This window comes from Lycorma delicatula, chromosome 5 (assembly GCF_047948215.1).
Source record: "Lycorma delicatula isolate Av1 chromosome 5, ASM4794821v1, whole genome shotgun sequence".
Taxonomy (NCBI): Eukaryota; Metazoa; Arthropoda; class Insecta; order Hemiptera; family Fulgoridae; genus Lycorma; species Lycorma delicatula.
This window is the reverse complement of record NC_134459.1, coordinates 113,310,027-113,327,267: the sequence shown is the minus strand read 5'-3', so window position 1 is coordinate 113,327,267 and position 17,241 is coordinate 113,310,027. Positions and strand designations below refer to the sequence as shown.

The following is a 17,241-nucleotide window of genomic DNA, read 5'->3' as shown; positions in this document are numbered from 1 at the left end:
AACAATTTAATAATAAACAATGAAAATTAAAAGGAATAAAATACAGCAAAAACAAGTAAAACATTACATTGCCGATCGATAGATAAAAAATTAAACAACATTACGAAATGGAAAATTGGAGATGAGGAAGCTCTATACATAGAACGTTAAAAAAATAACTGGTAAAAAGCAAGGTTTAAATAAATAAATAACGCCTAATGCTCCCTTAAAAAACAAAAAATAATTTTAGTAATTAATTACAACAGAAAATTCTGAGTACAGTACACACACAGTCTACACCTTGACTAAATAAACACCGTAATTTTTTGAGTATTTATTTAATAAATTCAGTAATTATTGCAATTATTTAAATATTATTAAATTAGGCTTGGATTAGTAAAACTCATTCTTTATACTGTATTTACTGTATGACAAAGAAAAAGAGACCAAGTGATGTTCTCTGCGATCTATAGCCGAAGATTAAGTGGTGAAGTAAAAATTATTTTACAGACATCAATCTATTAAATTTGAGATTTCTTTCGTTTTCTATCAATAGAAATAACGATTTGTAATTTATTCTGCCTTTTTTTTTACCTCTCACGATTGATCATCTCATGCATAAATGTATAAGAAGAAGATAAATATATAAAGATGTTGAATACTCGCTAGATGTGACTTTTTCTATTTCTCTTTTAAAATAACATTTGTTAATTTCTTTTTTGTATTTAAATGTAATAAAAAAACTATTTCACTACTAGGATTATACGTAATCAATTTTTACGTTAATTTTTAGTTCTACATCTATTTATTAGTAGAAACAGTACAATCATATTTGGTAGATAATGACTGTGACAAAAATTTAAAACATATGATGAGAAAAAATGAAATAAACTTATTACCTCATAAAAAGGTTAAATCTGAACCACTTCATCTACTATGAAAGATGATAATTTTTTTTTTGTATGTACTCGTATACTAGTAAGAAATATAATAATTTAACAAATATTTACAATTTTATGGTAAAAAATCTTAAAACGTGAAATTAAGTACCAATAACATAGTGAATAGATTATTTTTAATTAAAGATATGTTAGCTAAACGGGTGGTGACTGAAACAAATTACTATAATGTGAATTTAATAAATGAAGAAGCAGTAAAGTAAACAAACTCTTAATCGAATTCACAGTTGAGTTTAAACAAACTGCTGACTAATGTTAAGATTTAATTTGTAGAAAAGTTTACGAATACTATGTACTGGAGTGGAGAAGGCAGGTGAGTGGCTTAAAATAAGGTTTGTACGTAAAAGGGTGTAACCGACAGTGATCTCCCTCTCTCTCTCTCTTTGGCTTTTTTTTCTTTTTAACTATTACTGTTGCAAGGAAAAGTACTTGTAGTATCCTGTATGTATTCTACTAAAATAAACCTTTTTAGAAACCACACGAGTTATATTCTCAAAGAACTTAAATCGAGAAGAAACTCTGGTTTTAACAAAAATTCTTAGCATTATAATCACATACTAATGTTAATAAAAAGTTACAGGAAGCGTAAAAAAAACTCGACTAATATTTTGGTGAAATACAAAAAAAAAAGCGATAACCGACAATTTTCATTAAAGAAGAATAAAATCGAATGTTAACCGATTACGTTTTCTAGAAGTAGATGAATCTTTCTTTTTTAAACGTAATATTACTGCAGATCAATGCATCTTTTTTTTTGTTTAGCCTCCGGGAATAACAGTCCGGTATAACTTCAGAGGATGAATGAGGATAACATGTATCAGTGTAAATGAAGTGTAGTCTTCTACAGTCTCAGGTCGACCGTTCCTGATATGTGTGGTTAATTGAAACTCAACCATCAAAGAACAAATAACAAAGAATCCACGATATAGTAATCAAATCCGTATAAAAGTAACTGCATGTACCAGGATTTGAACGTTGGAACTCTCGACGTCGAAATCAAATAATTTGCGAAGACGCGTAAATTACTAGACCAAACCGGTAGTAATGCGTGTTACTACTACGAGGAAAACTTAACATGGAATAGTTTCATTTTTAAACGTATGGTCGTTTATTCAGCCGCCTTATATTTATTCAGTAAACAAATTAATGTTATAGCAAGCTACGCAGAATTTTTAAGAATGGCTGAGGAAGGGACAGATTAAGGAATAATTAAAATTAATATACAAGCGATGGGAGTCTGATATCGGTTGTCTCCCTATTCTCGACACGCACGTAGTACCGTAAATTGTTGGTTGGGGAAACAAGTAGTCATAGATTTGTGAAGGGAATAATGTATAAATATATTAATCAGCTTATCGTCAATGCCACGAATAAGGAAGGGCCAAAGAAAGAAACTACACTCCACCATAACGAACTCGCCGATGCAAGACGAATAAGATGCCGAGAGTGAAGAAGAGTCTACGAAACCTTAATTCACCAACCATCTTCCTTTCCTTACAATTTTGGCCTACCGTTATCACATCCGACTCCCTCCGGCGAAGGGAGAGCATTGCACCATCCAAAAACTAGGGCCCCATCAGGCGCATTCCTATTAGACTCAAAGGCACTAGCACCGAAAGGCCTTCAGTGGTCAGACTGAAAGGGAATATCTTCCTAATCCCCCAAGGAATAACACAAGTAAAAACCTTTCAAAACTCAATCAACAAAGGACCGAAACGCAATCCCAAACTCCGTCCATCTTTGATAAAAAAATATATATATAAAACCAACATTAAAAATAAATACCTACTAGATAATTAGAAAGACCCAGCAGCATAGGACTGATGCCCAGACTCTACGATTAATAAGGGATAAAATATCCCCCGATGTCTTTGCGTTCTGTTCCGTTCTGGCGATGCCAGGCTTATTAAAGAAGAAAAGAGAGTCGAAAGCTACTAGTACATTACTTTCCTTTCTTATCGCATTAGCTAAGAGAAGAGGTTGTTGGCGTATCGCTAACAAAGTAGAAATTATTGTCTAGAGGCACTGGAAAAAAGGTCCTTCTCCTCTTGCACAGACTGTCAATGTTCGAGTTCACACCATCCTTTGGTCGTCTTTAGTTTAATACTAACAATAAGCACGCCTCGATAGGCGTGCTAAAAAAAATCAAATAGCATAATAAACATAAAGAAATCTACTGTGTGCATCTTAGTCAGCAATACGCAACGACTATGTTCTATTTATCATCTCTTGCATCTAACGAAACGTCATATTCATAACGTGTGTTTTATTACTGTCGCCAAAAATAGGATGAGGAAAGATATTATTTTATGCCTGATAATGAAATACTCATAAAACGCTTAAAAGTGTATCCGAGTAAAAAAATGTAGACTATGTAGTCTGCTTAGTTAGAAAATATTTAAATCTGTAAAAATTTACAAATGACATTTCAACAGTTGAATAGCAATTATAAAAAAGCATTACTACGAATCATAAATTCTCATAAAGATGATTTTCGTTTAAAAAAAAACTAATCTCTAATTAAAAACAAATTAATTGTGGCTTTTTAATTTAAATTTCGACGAGTAATGGGAATTTAACTTGACATAATTTCCTGTGATTTAGTTGTGAAAATTCAAAGTTTATACGGGAATGGAAACCTATGCAAGATACACCCTTAGCTTTCACCTTTATCGGTGAAATGTTGAGAACTTTAAATGACTTCACGAGTAAAGAGGGTCGGGCCAGACGCTTTCCTTTGAACTGTAACCGTTGACATGCTACTTTGAAATGATTAAACTCTGATGACGTTAGACGAACAGTTTCATCAAAGATTACTAAGGAACTAAAAAAAAAAAATACTAAACTGCGAGATGTGAAAAATACGAGGGATCTTTTTTGTGATTTTTGAGTGCAGGATGGTTTCACATAAATCATTGACTGAAATTTAATGTTTAATTAATGTCAAACATTAAGATATTTTTAAAAAAATAATGGTATCGGGAAAATGTCGTTACAACAGATCTTAACTGTACGTAACACAATTTTTGCAAGAAAAAAAAGTCCAACATTCATCTGTTGAGAGGTGTATTAACTATAGCTTTTGTTAACGGTGTTTATCTTCACCAAATATTACACAAATTCAGTAAAGATTTAACAACAGGCTCAGCTACGGAAATAAAAGAAAGATTAGAAAAAATGTATTATGTAAAGTTTTAAAGGATAGGAAAGTTAAAAACCGCTCTCATTTTTCCCCCTAACGGAAGGGGTGGTTAGAGGTTTAGAAGTAAGTGAGGAATCTTGGAAGGTCGGCAAGACAAAGAGGAACTGTGCTGTTCCTTGCGGGCTTATCTAGTGTCGTAAATCACGCCAGATTACGCCACAGTAGGCTACTATTAATAACGCTCCAGACACCAGAACAGTGTTACCAACCGCATACTACTGCTGTTACAAACGTAGTACAACGTCGCGTAATAGAATAACAAAACTCCAGGCCGACTATGTTTCAGCAATGTTCACTTGATACAGAAGCAACGGTTATCGCAAGACTAACTTACGACCAGACAAGACACGATTTGTCTGGCTGTTATTAATTTTACACAAAGCTGCCAACGAACAACCGTCGTTATAAGCAAAACTATTCCGTCATGTTTTGCAATTATTTTACCTACGCACAAACAAAGTAAACGGGAAATTTTAATGTTGTAGCAAGTTTCTATTTTGTAAAATCTTTTCTCTTACCAAACACTACCAAACAGAAATTTTTAGAGTATTTTATGTATCACGATAATGAAAAATAATAACAAATATGGCAATCATTTACCAAAAATTTTATTTCAACTGTAATTAAATAATACAAATTTTGTAATTTATTTTAAAGAATAAGAAATTTAGCTGAAAATTAAACCAGCGGAACATCCAGCTTTGAATGGGTAAAGCGTCATCCTCTAAAAGAAAGATCTTCATATTTTTTCTGAAAAAAACTTTACCTAAGTTTAAACCAAGGCTTTAACAACTTCTTCATCAAGCAAGTTCATGTAGGAATTTTTCAGATGTCACGCATTATATCGGCTATATTTTGAAATCGATTTCTTACATTGTTATCCATTGGCTATAGACTATTCTACAGCTTCTACCAAGTTTACTTAAAAGTATTTCGCGATGACAACGAATATTGAAATGTAAAGTAAGCTGACAATACCGGGAAAATATTTTGAAATAATAAAGAATAAACGTATTATATACTTGTATAAATTTCATGGAGATAATATTTCACTAATTAATTTTTACTTCCTTGTACAAAGTAAAGAAAGTATTGTGATGGCAAAAAATTTCGGTTTTCAGATTTCAACAGAAATATCCATTTTGACTAGTTTCGGCGTGACGTCTGTGTACGTACGCATCTCGCATAGCCGTAGAATGATAAAATTTTGGATTTAGAACTGTTGTAACATCTAGATGTGAACCTCCCCTTTTGATTGCAATCAACTGGATCAAATGTTCCCAAAAAACCCAAAATTTGGATTTTGGACTTCTTAAGTGCAGTAATAAGCCCTTCATTGAGAGCTTTTCAACAATATATCATAAGTAGTACTTATTTTCATTGGTTCCAGAGTTATAGCTAAATAGAATTTTAATTAATGAAATATTTGGATCTTACAAGGAAAAACACATCAGTTCGAATCAGATTTCAGCTTATTTTTTAAATGTATACCTTTAACTTTTTTTAAATTTAAATAAATTGACTAATTAATAATTATTAATCCGTGATTGTAAAAAAAGTTCTATAAGAACTAAATTCAATAACAATAAAAAAGAAAAAAATGAAAAAATCAGAAGTTATTAGTGAAATACAATTTTACGTACTGTTAAAATTTTTTTTTTTTTTTTTTTTTTTTAAGGGCGAAAAACGGTTGAACGTTATCATCGCCCGGCTTGTTAAAAATGTGTATATGTAATTTAATAGGCATTCTTACATGTGTATACGTAATAGATTTGGTGAAACATCTGATTATTTAATATTAATTAAAAATTGTAATTTAGAATCGTATTATTTTTGGATTTTCTAGTTTAGTTTCTATTTAATTTTTCTATTTTAGTTTCTATTTTAATTTTATTTAATTATTCTGAAATTTCTGTTAAATTTATCTACATTAAATTTAACTACAGAATGACTAAAAAACAGACCCCCACAAGAACAACAATGAGGTATACATGCCCGATCTTTGTTTTTTATTTGTTTTTTGTTGTCAATCATTTAATCGTTCTTTGGTTTGATATAATTCTTCAGAAACTAATTTGTGTACAGGTTCTCTAAACTGAAGGATCGTATCTCACTTTCAAATGAAATAAGTTTAAAAGAAGTGCAGCATAATGTGTATATGTAATTTAATATGCGTACAAGAAGTCATGCGGTATTCAATCAGATTTTTTTATTAAAATTATATTAAAACAAGAAAATGACTACAATAAAAATCTATCGGACCAATAGAAGCGAGGTATCACATTTTAAAGATCCTATTTAACTCACGTCAAGAGGAAATCGGCCTGCAAATATCGTCAAAAAACAGAAACGTTGTTCAGCAGTAATGCCGCAGATTTTAATTAATTTTTTAGAGATTATAAGTTTAAAATAAATAATACATAGATTAATATTATTTGACATTTGCTTTTATACTTTTACAAAACTGAAATAAAACAAAAAGGTTAAAACTTTAAAAGAGTTCAATAACAAAAATAAATGCAGATAATGATAAATTAATAAATAAAAAAAAGACAATGAATATTAAACTTCAAAATTAACATATAAATTAAAGGAAAATTAATAATGAACAAATTAGAAATAATTTTAAAAAAATATTAATAACTTGCTCTTTTCTAGTTACTAATAAGTAATGTTAAGTTACTTATTAGTCACACCCGGTCAGTTTATAAGTAATAATGTTTTATAACTTTTTATTAAAAGTTTAATTTGACGTTTCAAAGTTTTTTTTTAAAAATATAACAAAACTTTATACTTCAACGTTTCCAGTGACAGCTAACTTTATTAATTTACCTCTTAGAATATAAATATAATTAAATTATACTGAATAGAAAATGCAATAATAAAAATAAAGTACATCTATTTATGTTTCTTTTTTTTACTTAAAATTAAGAGCTACAGTAATTATTTCTGGGTAATGAAGACCGGTGATGTAATTAATATTTAAATTCATTGTAATTGTGATGGCGATGGATAATTATTATAAAGGTTGTATTTCTGTAGATGGCGTCCACGATGTTGAAAGTCCATATGATGTAATTATTACGGAATCCTAAAACTGGATTTTCTAAAGAAATAACCGGCATTAAAAGACTTGAACAAGTTTCATTTTATCTTTTATATATATTAGTTATGACGAAGAAAAGGCAAAAGGGGGCGTAAAAAGAGATAAAGAAAAAGAAGAAACAGAACAAAATTAAAGAGAAAAAAAAAGGAGTTAGAATGATGGTAAATACCCACAGTTCACGGAATGAACGCTGCTGTTGGTGGAAACTCCGGCTAAAGTTAAACCCTTTTCATTAATTTGCATTCTAATGTAATTAACAGAGACGCTTATCATCAATATCACAGCTCTCGAATAAAGAGTTTAACGTTTAGAAAAACCTGAATATTCATTCCGCCCTCACGTCATAACGAGAGAAGGGGGAAAGCTTATCATCAGAATTAAAATCCGTTTGCAGCAAATTACTTCGGGTACAAGCTCTCCAGCCAGCGTATCTACTACAGCTACAGAAGCGTAGACTTCAACTTCATTCCGTCTCTACAACCGCATGAACCCACCCACAGCATGTGTACGTGTATTCAAGCGCGCACATGCACATGTGTGTGTCTGTGTGTCGGCTTACCACACGCCTCTGCTTCGTTACCTCTATTAAATTATCCCTGATACCGCGCAAGGTAGTAGAGTGAATATGGGTTACGTATACTCCTGAATATGTATTCCAATTAATTATAATGTACCGAGGTCGTTATCTAACAAAATAATTTAACAAACATATCATATTAAGAAAAAAATGATTAAGCCTATTTATTACAACAAAATTTTTTGTAGTTACTTAATGTTAGACGCGGATCAGAGAATACACGTATTGAAAGACCATGGCTTCCAAAAAATTATCTATAAATATTTATTATTCTATATGAATCCTGCGTAATAGATTGAAGAATCATTATTAATCAAGACCGATTTCCATACTGTATCGATTGAAAAAACTACATCAATTTTCATGAAACAAAAACAAAGATTTACATTTTCTCTTTCATAAATGAAAGCCCCTTCAATCTCTAAGTAATTATATTACAAGTTAACAAATTAAAAATACTTGTAATACAGTTAAACTGAAGTGCAGCCAAACAATATTGTATAAAAAATGTATTTACAAAAAAAAAAAAATTAGTTTATATTTACAATATAATTTGGCGACCTATATGACGGAGTGTCTGTCTTTTCATTCGGAAGGTTTTAGATTTTGAATCCGTTCGGGCTCGGTATTCTTCAGTTATCTTCAGTATATAATTACAATTTGGCTTCAGTCTGTTATGTTCGGAATGGATAAGTAAATAAATAAATATAACTTATTATTTTGTCTTTTTGTTTCCTTCATTTTAATTATAAAAATTATCAGTCCGTCTGCGAGTAGAGGGCGTTACTTCCGTACAACTTATTTGGATGATTTTATTTAACTTAAGATAAAAGGGCATCTCAAAAATATATCGGAGAGCGCCACCCCTTCTTTGTCACAAACATGATTTTGTGCCATTTTTTAATACTTTATTTAAAAAATAAAGCAGAATAAAACAGCCAAGAATAACTTTTAAGGGTAAGATAAATCTCGTGGTACCCCAAAGGTAGATTTAAGAAAGAGAAAAAAAACTTTTAAAATTGTTTCTATAATTATTGTGCTTTATTGCAACAAAACACTGTCAATAGAATAAGCGGCAAGGAAAAGGCATTCTAAATATAAGTTCATCATATGATATTTTGGAGGTTTTAAAAATGTCTGCTGCCATTTTCTTTGGTAGGGGGCCCGATGGCAGCTGCGTCCCTTATTCATGTAGCGAAATTTTAGTTCGTTCAAACATCTCTGGTACGCCATCTCAAGATATGTTGTTAATTAGAATAAACAAAAGAAAAAAAAAGGGCCCGGGAGATAGTATCAAGTAACCATTAACTTTATAATTTTTTTAACTGCTCCGTCTGGCGCCGTACTGTTTCCATTAACATTCAAAGGCAAATGTTAATCATCAGTACCACTCCGACAGCTGATTTCACGACAAACTTGTATAATATACTGTCGATTTCGATCTTTTGTGAAGTATAAAATTATTTCATTTTCTACTAAAATATAAATAAGAATTATAATATTTATTATACTCTTTATACGGCTTATTTTTTTAAAATTACAAACGTCTATTTTATGTGAAGAATCAAAATAACGAAGAATTTATCTGTTAATAGTTTTAAAAAGAATTGTAATAACTAAAAGTTAAGGTAATATCAGTTATCAAAAGAACAAGCTGTTGTACCGTGTGAGTTACTAAGAAAGTTGCAGAGTAGAACTTATTTATTACGCTTTTTACTTTTGCAATACGTTTCTTTATATTTCTGAGAGTAAGAGAGAAATAACAAATAAAACATAGTAGGCGAAAAACTGAAAAAAGGGTGTAAGTGCAGAGAAGAGAGAGAGAATGAGTGGGAGGGAGAGAAAGAGAGGAACAAAAAGAGGAGTGGTTAACGGAAGAATAAAGAATATGTGTGCCTTGTTTACAACTATCATTACTTACATTTGTTTTAAGTCCAACAAGTGTAGGATTGAAACGTAGGATTATGACTCAAAAGAAAAGTTACACGAAGACTTTTTTAAGATACCCTACATAAATTTAATACACTAAGGCTAAATTAAAGTAAGTAATAAAAATTTAATATCCTTAAATATTCTGGGTATCAAAAATAAAAAGACTATAATATTTTCACGTTTACAAATTACTTAATACGAGCACGGAAAATTAATACTTTCGTCTTCTTCATGAAAGGAGAAAAAACATAAATCTAACAGATTGCAATACTAAAAAAAAAGAAATCTTTCTTAAACATTTTTATAGCTGAAGTTAGTTAATACAGCAAATTCTAAGAAAACTTTATGATTTCAATTCCGTATTATTTCGTTTACAGCATCATAATCTATTCACTTAAATAAATTGAAAATTTTGTCATTCAGTTCGGTCGTTCGGCCATACAAATGAATTAAAATTTACTGTTACAATAAAGTAACACAGGCTAAGTAGAAACATAAAACGCATTTGATGACCCGGCTGTATTAATATAGGATAAAAGTAAACAAGTTTCGCCAAGAGCCTTAGAAAGGAAATAACAAATTAAAAGAAAAAAAATCTTTTACTGCCGAATCCTTTAGTAAAACAAACTAATAATTTGCTAACAATAAAAAAGTATAGCATAAAAAAAGAAAAAAGTTTATAATATTCCGAAGATTTCATTGTAAACTGCACGAGCACTGTGTTCTCAAAGTCAATGCAGCAAAAATTAGGTACTTTTTTCTATTAATAATTTTAAGCGGCCTGATATATTTTAGTAAGGCATTGCATATTGTAAATTAAACTAATTACATTTTAACAACCGTATACAAGCAGCTTTCGTAAATATTATTTTTAAACGGTCTTTTAACTTTTGTTATCCATCGATTCTTATCTTTAACATAGATCATTCTCCGAACCATCCTTTTGTATACATTCTCTTCCTGGTCTCAATTTTTATTTTTCTAATCTACAAAACTGTTATTAATCTTCATATCAAGCGATTATATATTTTGTTTCCGTCCTTCTCTTTTAATCATTCTTTAACAGTTTAACCACTTACGTATTATCTCCTCTTCTCTCTCGTTCAAAATCTTGACATCCTGACTTAACAGCTTCTTCTTCTGCGTTCGTTAAGGATCAAATTTTCTAAACCGTGAAAAATAATTTGACAGAATCTTATCAATGCTTTTCTTGTCAAATCCACCAGTACGAATATATATAATATAACAAGATGTCCGCTCTACAGTATGTTTTCCAAGAATATTCGTAATCGATTTCTTGGAGAAATATATTATTACTGATCGTTGTAAATTTATATGTATTTTTGAAGGTGTTTGTAACAATATTGTAGATAAAACTTATTTCTTACGTTCGACAAATTATAAAACAGCCACCTGAAAGACCAACAATGATAGTAAACTATTTAAAAACAGGTAATTCTGTAACACTTCTATACTAGTTCGCGAATTAATGGGGAAAATATTAATCACAATCGTCTGCAGGAAAAAATAAATATCATCATTTAAGCCGTTATTGATTGCACTGCAGGAAGAAGGCCTTTTTAGCACGTTTCCAACTAATAACGATCTTGTGCGATCTTCTGCCAATTTGGTCCATTGTACTTGATAATATCACCAACGATAATAATGTACTTCATAATATCGAATCCAAATATTCAACGAGTCTTTGGTGTTTTTCGTGGGAGTTTTAACACGTAGTGGTATCCATTCAAATGCTAATTCTTCTTGCTACATAGCCCGCCCACCCCCATTTTAATTCTTTAACTTTCATGATGATATATTCTTTCGTCTGTTCTCTGATCAAGTTACAGGTCTTCCTATCCTGGTCTGTTAGCTCCAAGTATATATCATTCCATAATTCTTTGTGTTACCCGCATCTTCTGTAATGATTGAACGATTAATCAACCTATGGAAGTTTCGCTTCCATAGGTAAGAACTGGCAGGATGCATTGATTGATAACTATTTTTTAAGGCAAATGGTGAGTTTGTTCTTAAAAACTTTTGTAAACCTCCCGAATGCCTTTCACCCAAGTTTAATTCGTCGTTCAACTTCTTTGATTGAATCACCCTCAGTTGACACCCGTTGGCCAAGGTAATGTAATGATCTATCCCCGTTCAAGTTTTCCAGAGACAAAAATTTTTCTCGGCGAATAAATAATATACAGGGTGGGCAACATAAACTCGAACCCATAATGAAATAGCTACCCAACACTATTTATGAAAGACTCTCACAAAACTAACGCGACTAGTGGATGTATAGTGATTGTTGCTGTCGTTTGTCAAATGTTTACGTGTCAGTGCAGTTGTGTTTTTGTAAAATACCTTATTTAATCCAGGAGATGATAGCTATAGTTGAGACTTGTATTCGTTCTGGATCGTTTGAAGAATCACGTCAAGTATTCGTAGAAAAATTTCCAAATGTCTGTATCCCAACAAAGAGTAGCATACACGATTTAGTTAAAAAATGGCGTACACAAGGCACAAGCCATTACTGATATTGAAAAGTGAATTACTGCCAGTCCAGAAAAAAAATCACTTCGTAAGTTATCCCAACAATCTGGTGTTAAATACATATCTTGTCGTAAAATTCTTCAAGTGTTAAAATTGAAACCATATCGCGTTAGAACTGAAGGAGACAGATTACTGCAACTGAACGCCTTTGATTATTGCAACTGACTTCTCGAAAGCATTGTTGTTAATGGACAGATAGACCCAATGTCGTATTTCATCTCAGACGAGGCACGGTTTCATTTATCCGACCTTATTAATACTCAGAACACAAGGTATTGGATGGCGAGGAATCCTCAAGAGATATTCGAGCGTCCACTTCACGATGAGAAAATTGGTGATTGGTGTGCCGTTTCCGGTAATCGTGTAGTGGGACCTATACTTTTTGACCGGACAGTCAATACAGAAGTTTACCTTACAATTTTCGAAGAATTCTACGCGCAATTAACCGATAATGAAAAAGAATACAGCTTCTTCCAACAAGACGGAGCAACGTGTCGCACATTAAACGTTTCCCTGAATCGCGTTCATGCAACTTTCACAAACGAACGAGCTGTCAGCAAAGGACGGTGGTCTCCATGTTCCCCAGAGTTGTCTACAAGCGATTGTTTCCTTTGGGGGCTACTTTAAGAAGAGAGTTTATGCATCTAATCCCCACAATATTGATGAACTGAAGGTGAACATTCAATGAAAAATCAACGCAACTGAAAACATTTTGCGTCAGACGTCTCTCAATATGATCAGTCGAGCACAAAAGTGCATCGATGCTCCTAGGGTTGGTCATTTTAAACATCTTTTGTAACAATAAGGTAAATAAATGGAATATTTAAATTACGTTTTATGTTTTTCTTATTTAATTTATTCGTATCATTCGTAAAATTTCATTCCAACATAACCTTCCGATTCTGCAGCGGTTACGTTATGGGTTCGGTTTTATGTTGCTCACTCTGTATATTTATATGCCATTATGTAAAATGTTTCCATTCATTAACTGCAAAATATTAGATATATTCTAATAAAATCTGAATAATTTATTTATTGAGTGAAACTGAAAAAATTAAATAGAAATCAATTTCTGAGAATTCTCTTAAAGAAATAATTAACAGAGTAGTTAAATGAAAACAGCAAAAAATTGCTTAATATCTTACGATGACATTACCTTAGAATTAAAATATCCCAACAAATGGAAAAAAAGTAAAAAGAAGAGTGGTCGAGAATGCGACTTTTTTAAATATAAAAAAATAAATATATAATTTGTAATAAAAAAAATGTATCAGCGCACAATATATTATTATAAATTACATACTATTACGATTACATTCTATTTTTACCCTTATATTATTTTTTAAATTACAAAAGTACACGCCCATACACAAATTAAAAGTAAGGCATTAAAAAAAAAAAACTTTTACATTATTTCTGCGTGCCTAACAACCATTTATATAAAATATCTAATAAATAACACATTTAATGTGACTACTGAATGCATTTAATACGAACAGTAATAATAATAATTTTCAGCCATGCAGCATCATATATATATATAGAAATTCATATTATAAATTATACTAAAATTAACTTGTTAAAAAAAATTCTAATTAAATTTCTGTTTACGTACAACTATCCCAATTAAAAAAAAAAAAAAAAATTAAGACCACCTACAGTGATAGTCATTGGAAACATGGATATATTTTAGACACAGAAGACAAAATAAAAAAAAATCGGAAACTGTAAAAGGTTTTGGGTGTGATGAAAGAAAAAAAGTCCGAGATCATATCAGGTAAATAATTTACGAAAGATGTTATTTAAAAAAAAGATGAAAAAGAACAAAGCAAAAGAGGCTGGTGTAGCAGAAGAAAGACATTTTAAATGCTGGTACGTAAAAAAAAACGTTTTTTTTACGTGACTAATTTACCACATAAATTCGAACCTTATGTGTTGGAATATGATATAGTGACTGTAATTATCAAAAAATGCCATGTTTGACTGGGCATCAAAACTCAAAGCCATCCATAAAGGTAGGCATATTTTTAAATAGCAATAGAAAAAGAAATAAAAAAAGGAAGTACATGTAATTTCCACAATTATTTAGTCTTTTAAATAGTACAGTGCATTCGGAAAATTGCTGTGCACATGAATTATGTAAATGTAACGACGAAACTTTGTTAATTATTACTTTGTATTTTTATTTCATTATTTTACATAAAATTGATATAACAGTAAATGGAATAGTTCATAAAAGGCATTGAAAATGACCTTCTCTAACATCAATACAGCACTGCATACGTTTCAATTTGTTTTCAAACACTCAACCAGCTAATGTACTGGAATGTCTCGTACGATAAGCCGTATAGCTGTTTTTAGTTCGTCAATCCTACGTAATCTGTTGTGATACACTGCTTATTTCACTGTCCCCTGTACAAAGTAATCTGGGGGAGTCAGATCGGGCGATCGTGCAGGCCACACAAACCTCTCAAAAAGATTCGTTCACCAAAGACATTTCGTAAAAAAGTCATTGAACTTTTGTTAGCTGTGAGCGCTATGGCGCCATCTTGTTGGAACCAACCGTGATTGATTTCCACTTCTGCTAACAGACTAATGAAGTTCGTTAAAACAGTACATTAAAGATCAATCGTATTGCCAAAAAAAAATTGGACCCACAATGAGCGTTCTACTCACATCGACCCAGACTCCAATTTTCGTTTCGTGTAAAGAATATTCATGGGGGTTAGTTGTCGACCGCAGTAGTGTATTTTGTGAGTTAATATACCCTCCCAGATGAAACCACGCTTCATTTATAAAAAACGCAATATTGGGGGTACTTAAGGAATATTGGTCGATATGACGTTTAAACATTGACAATAATTTGGTCTTTTGGCATGATCTGTAGGTTTCAGTTCTTGAACACACATTACTTTGTAAGGGAAAAGTTTAAGTTATTTTCTTACAGCTTTATGTGCGGTAGCAAGTCCGATATCATGCTGCTGTGCTAACTTACGGATTGACTTTTATGGACTTTCGGCCATAGCATCCAGTATCAAGCAGTTTCTGTTCGTTTAGTTTAGGTGGTCTTCTACTTCAATCAGCGTCTTCAATAGAGCCTGTTGCCAGTAAGTATTCGAACTACATTGCGGTGAGAAACAAGAGTATTTTGAAACATTTCAGAAAACTTTTGCTTCGCTAATTCATTATAATTGTCACCTTCACAAAAGAAGTGTTTAATGAGAAAAATACGTTCCTCTACCGAAAGAACCATTACGTATCTCGCAAATATTGATTCCGATAAACGAAACGAAGCACGTTCAATCACAACTGAAGTCTTGTTTTATTAATGAGGAATGTCCAACAAACCCACAGGGGAACCAACGAGGGGAATCATCCACGAGGGGAATCTCTGGCAATTTTCAGGATGTCTACGGGACACGACTGCCTTGCAGAACATCTCTTCTGGATGAAAATCCTCGCATCTCTGTTATTTTTTCTATAGAAGTGAATATTCTGTTATGAATTGGGGACATTTAAAAGTATGTAAAGAACCAATTGATTATAGAAACACATCTGATGAAACATTATACTGGAAGGCCAGAAATGTAATGACACTGTATAAACAGATTGAAAATTGAACAATAAAATAAATAAATATGATTAGGTAACTTTCGTCAAGCTACGTTCTAATTTCTATTTTAATTATTGTTACCTTTTTCAAAATTAAACTTCTTTACACGTTTTTTTTTTACAAATTGATCCTTTCCTAAGCAATTATGAAAAATAACGTTCCTTAAATATTCATACCTAGATTCAACTAAAAGAATATCATAACAATAAAATAGAAGAAAAAACTGGTAGAATTTCTTACCAGATTCCGAAATTGACGAAGGTGAGGAAGCCGGGGCGGACGACGCTGACGATAACGTGCTTGAAACAGAGCACTCCGAAACGGATCGACGTTTAGTGTGCGCTGCGCCCAATTGTTCAAGTCGCCTTCGGAGATACCGCTGTTCCCTACTCAGTTTTTCTTTATGTATGGCATGCTTTCTTTCTTGGACTTCCAGATTCTGCAACAAATAAATAAAATTATTTTCATAATTTATACGTAGACCTATTTAAATATCACTAAAATAAAATTAATAGTTCATTAAAAAAAAGCTAATATAATACAAATACAAAACCTATTCAACTGCACGTAAATTTAATCAAGAAAATTAATTACAAGATGTATAGCACGAACAGAAAAAAATTAAAGATAATTATACTTTTAAAAAGGAATTATAAGTTTAATTAAGCAAAAAAGGAGATGTAAAGAATTCCTTATTCTTACAAAACGTAAAAGAATTAAAAAAAAAACTAAAAATATCATGAAAATGTAATGAAGGTAGTAAATAGAAGTATAAAGTAACGCAACATAACGCAGTGCATTAAACTGTACTAATTATAAACAGAGATATAAAAGAATGTTAATTAATTTCCGGCTGCCTGCTGCAAAAAGAATTCTTGCTAGGAAGATTGCCTTAAGCCTGATGGTGTCGTCCGCCCTGTACCGCTGCCGATTCTTCTCTCGGTTGAAGCGGAACAGTTTAGGAAAATTAATTGGACTTGACTGTGCTTGTACCGTTTTCAAACGAAAAGAAGAATTGATTCAATTAGCGAAGGGATCTGTTATGGACTTCTTTTGAGAAGCTTTTACCAGTGTAAAACAGGAAATTAAGTATTTCCCATTGTTCCGTACTTGTACCGTCCCCGAGAGAACGGAAAAGGGATGATACTGCGGGAGCGTTTCATCTTCTAACGGAACATCTAAACCCAAAACACCAATTGACATATAAAAGATATAGTATTCCGCGACAACGTTATTACTTTAATTATATGCTTTTTTTAATATATACAGAGAAAGAAATTAATGTTATAAAGAACCGATTAAAATAATAAATGTTAATAAATT

The 17,241-nt window shown here is 31.5% G+C and overlaps 1 protein-coding gene across 1 annotated transcript in view; it reads right to left on the bottom strand.

The window, feature by feature from the left end:
* Nucleotides 1–17,241, bottom strand: part of LOC142325729 (max dimerization protein 1-like) — a 328,381-nt gene that overhangs the window by 50,456 nt on the left and 260,684 nt on the right. Inside the window, exon 3 of the mRNA XM_075367761.1 lies at nt 16,159–16,357. Coding sequence (XP_075223876.1) covers nt 16,159–16,357 — 199 coding nt within the window. The remainder of the gene's footprint in view (nt 1–16,158; nt 16,358–17,241) is intronic.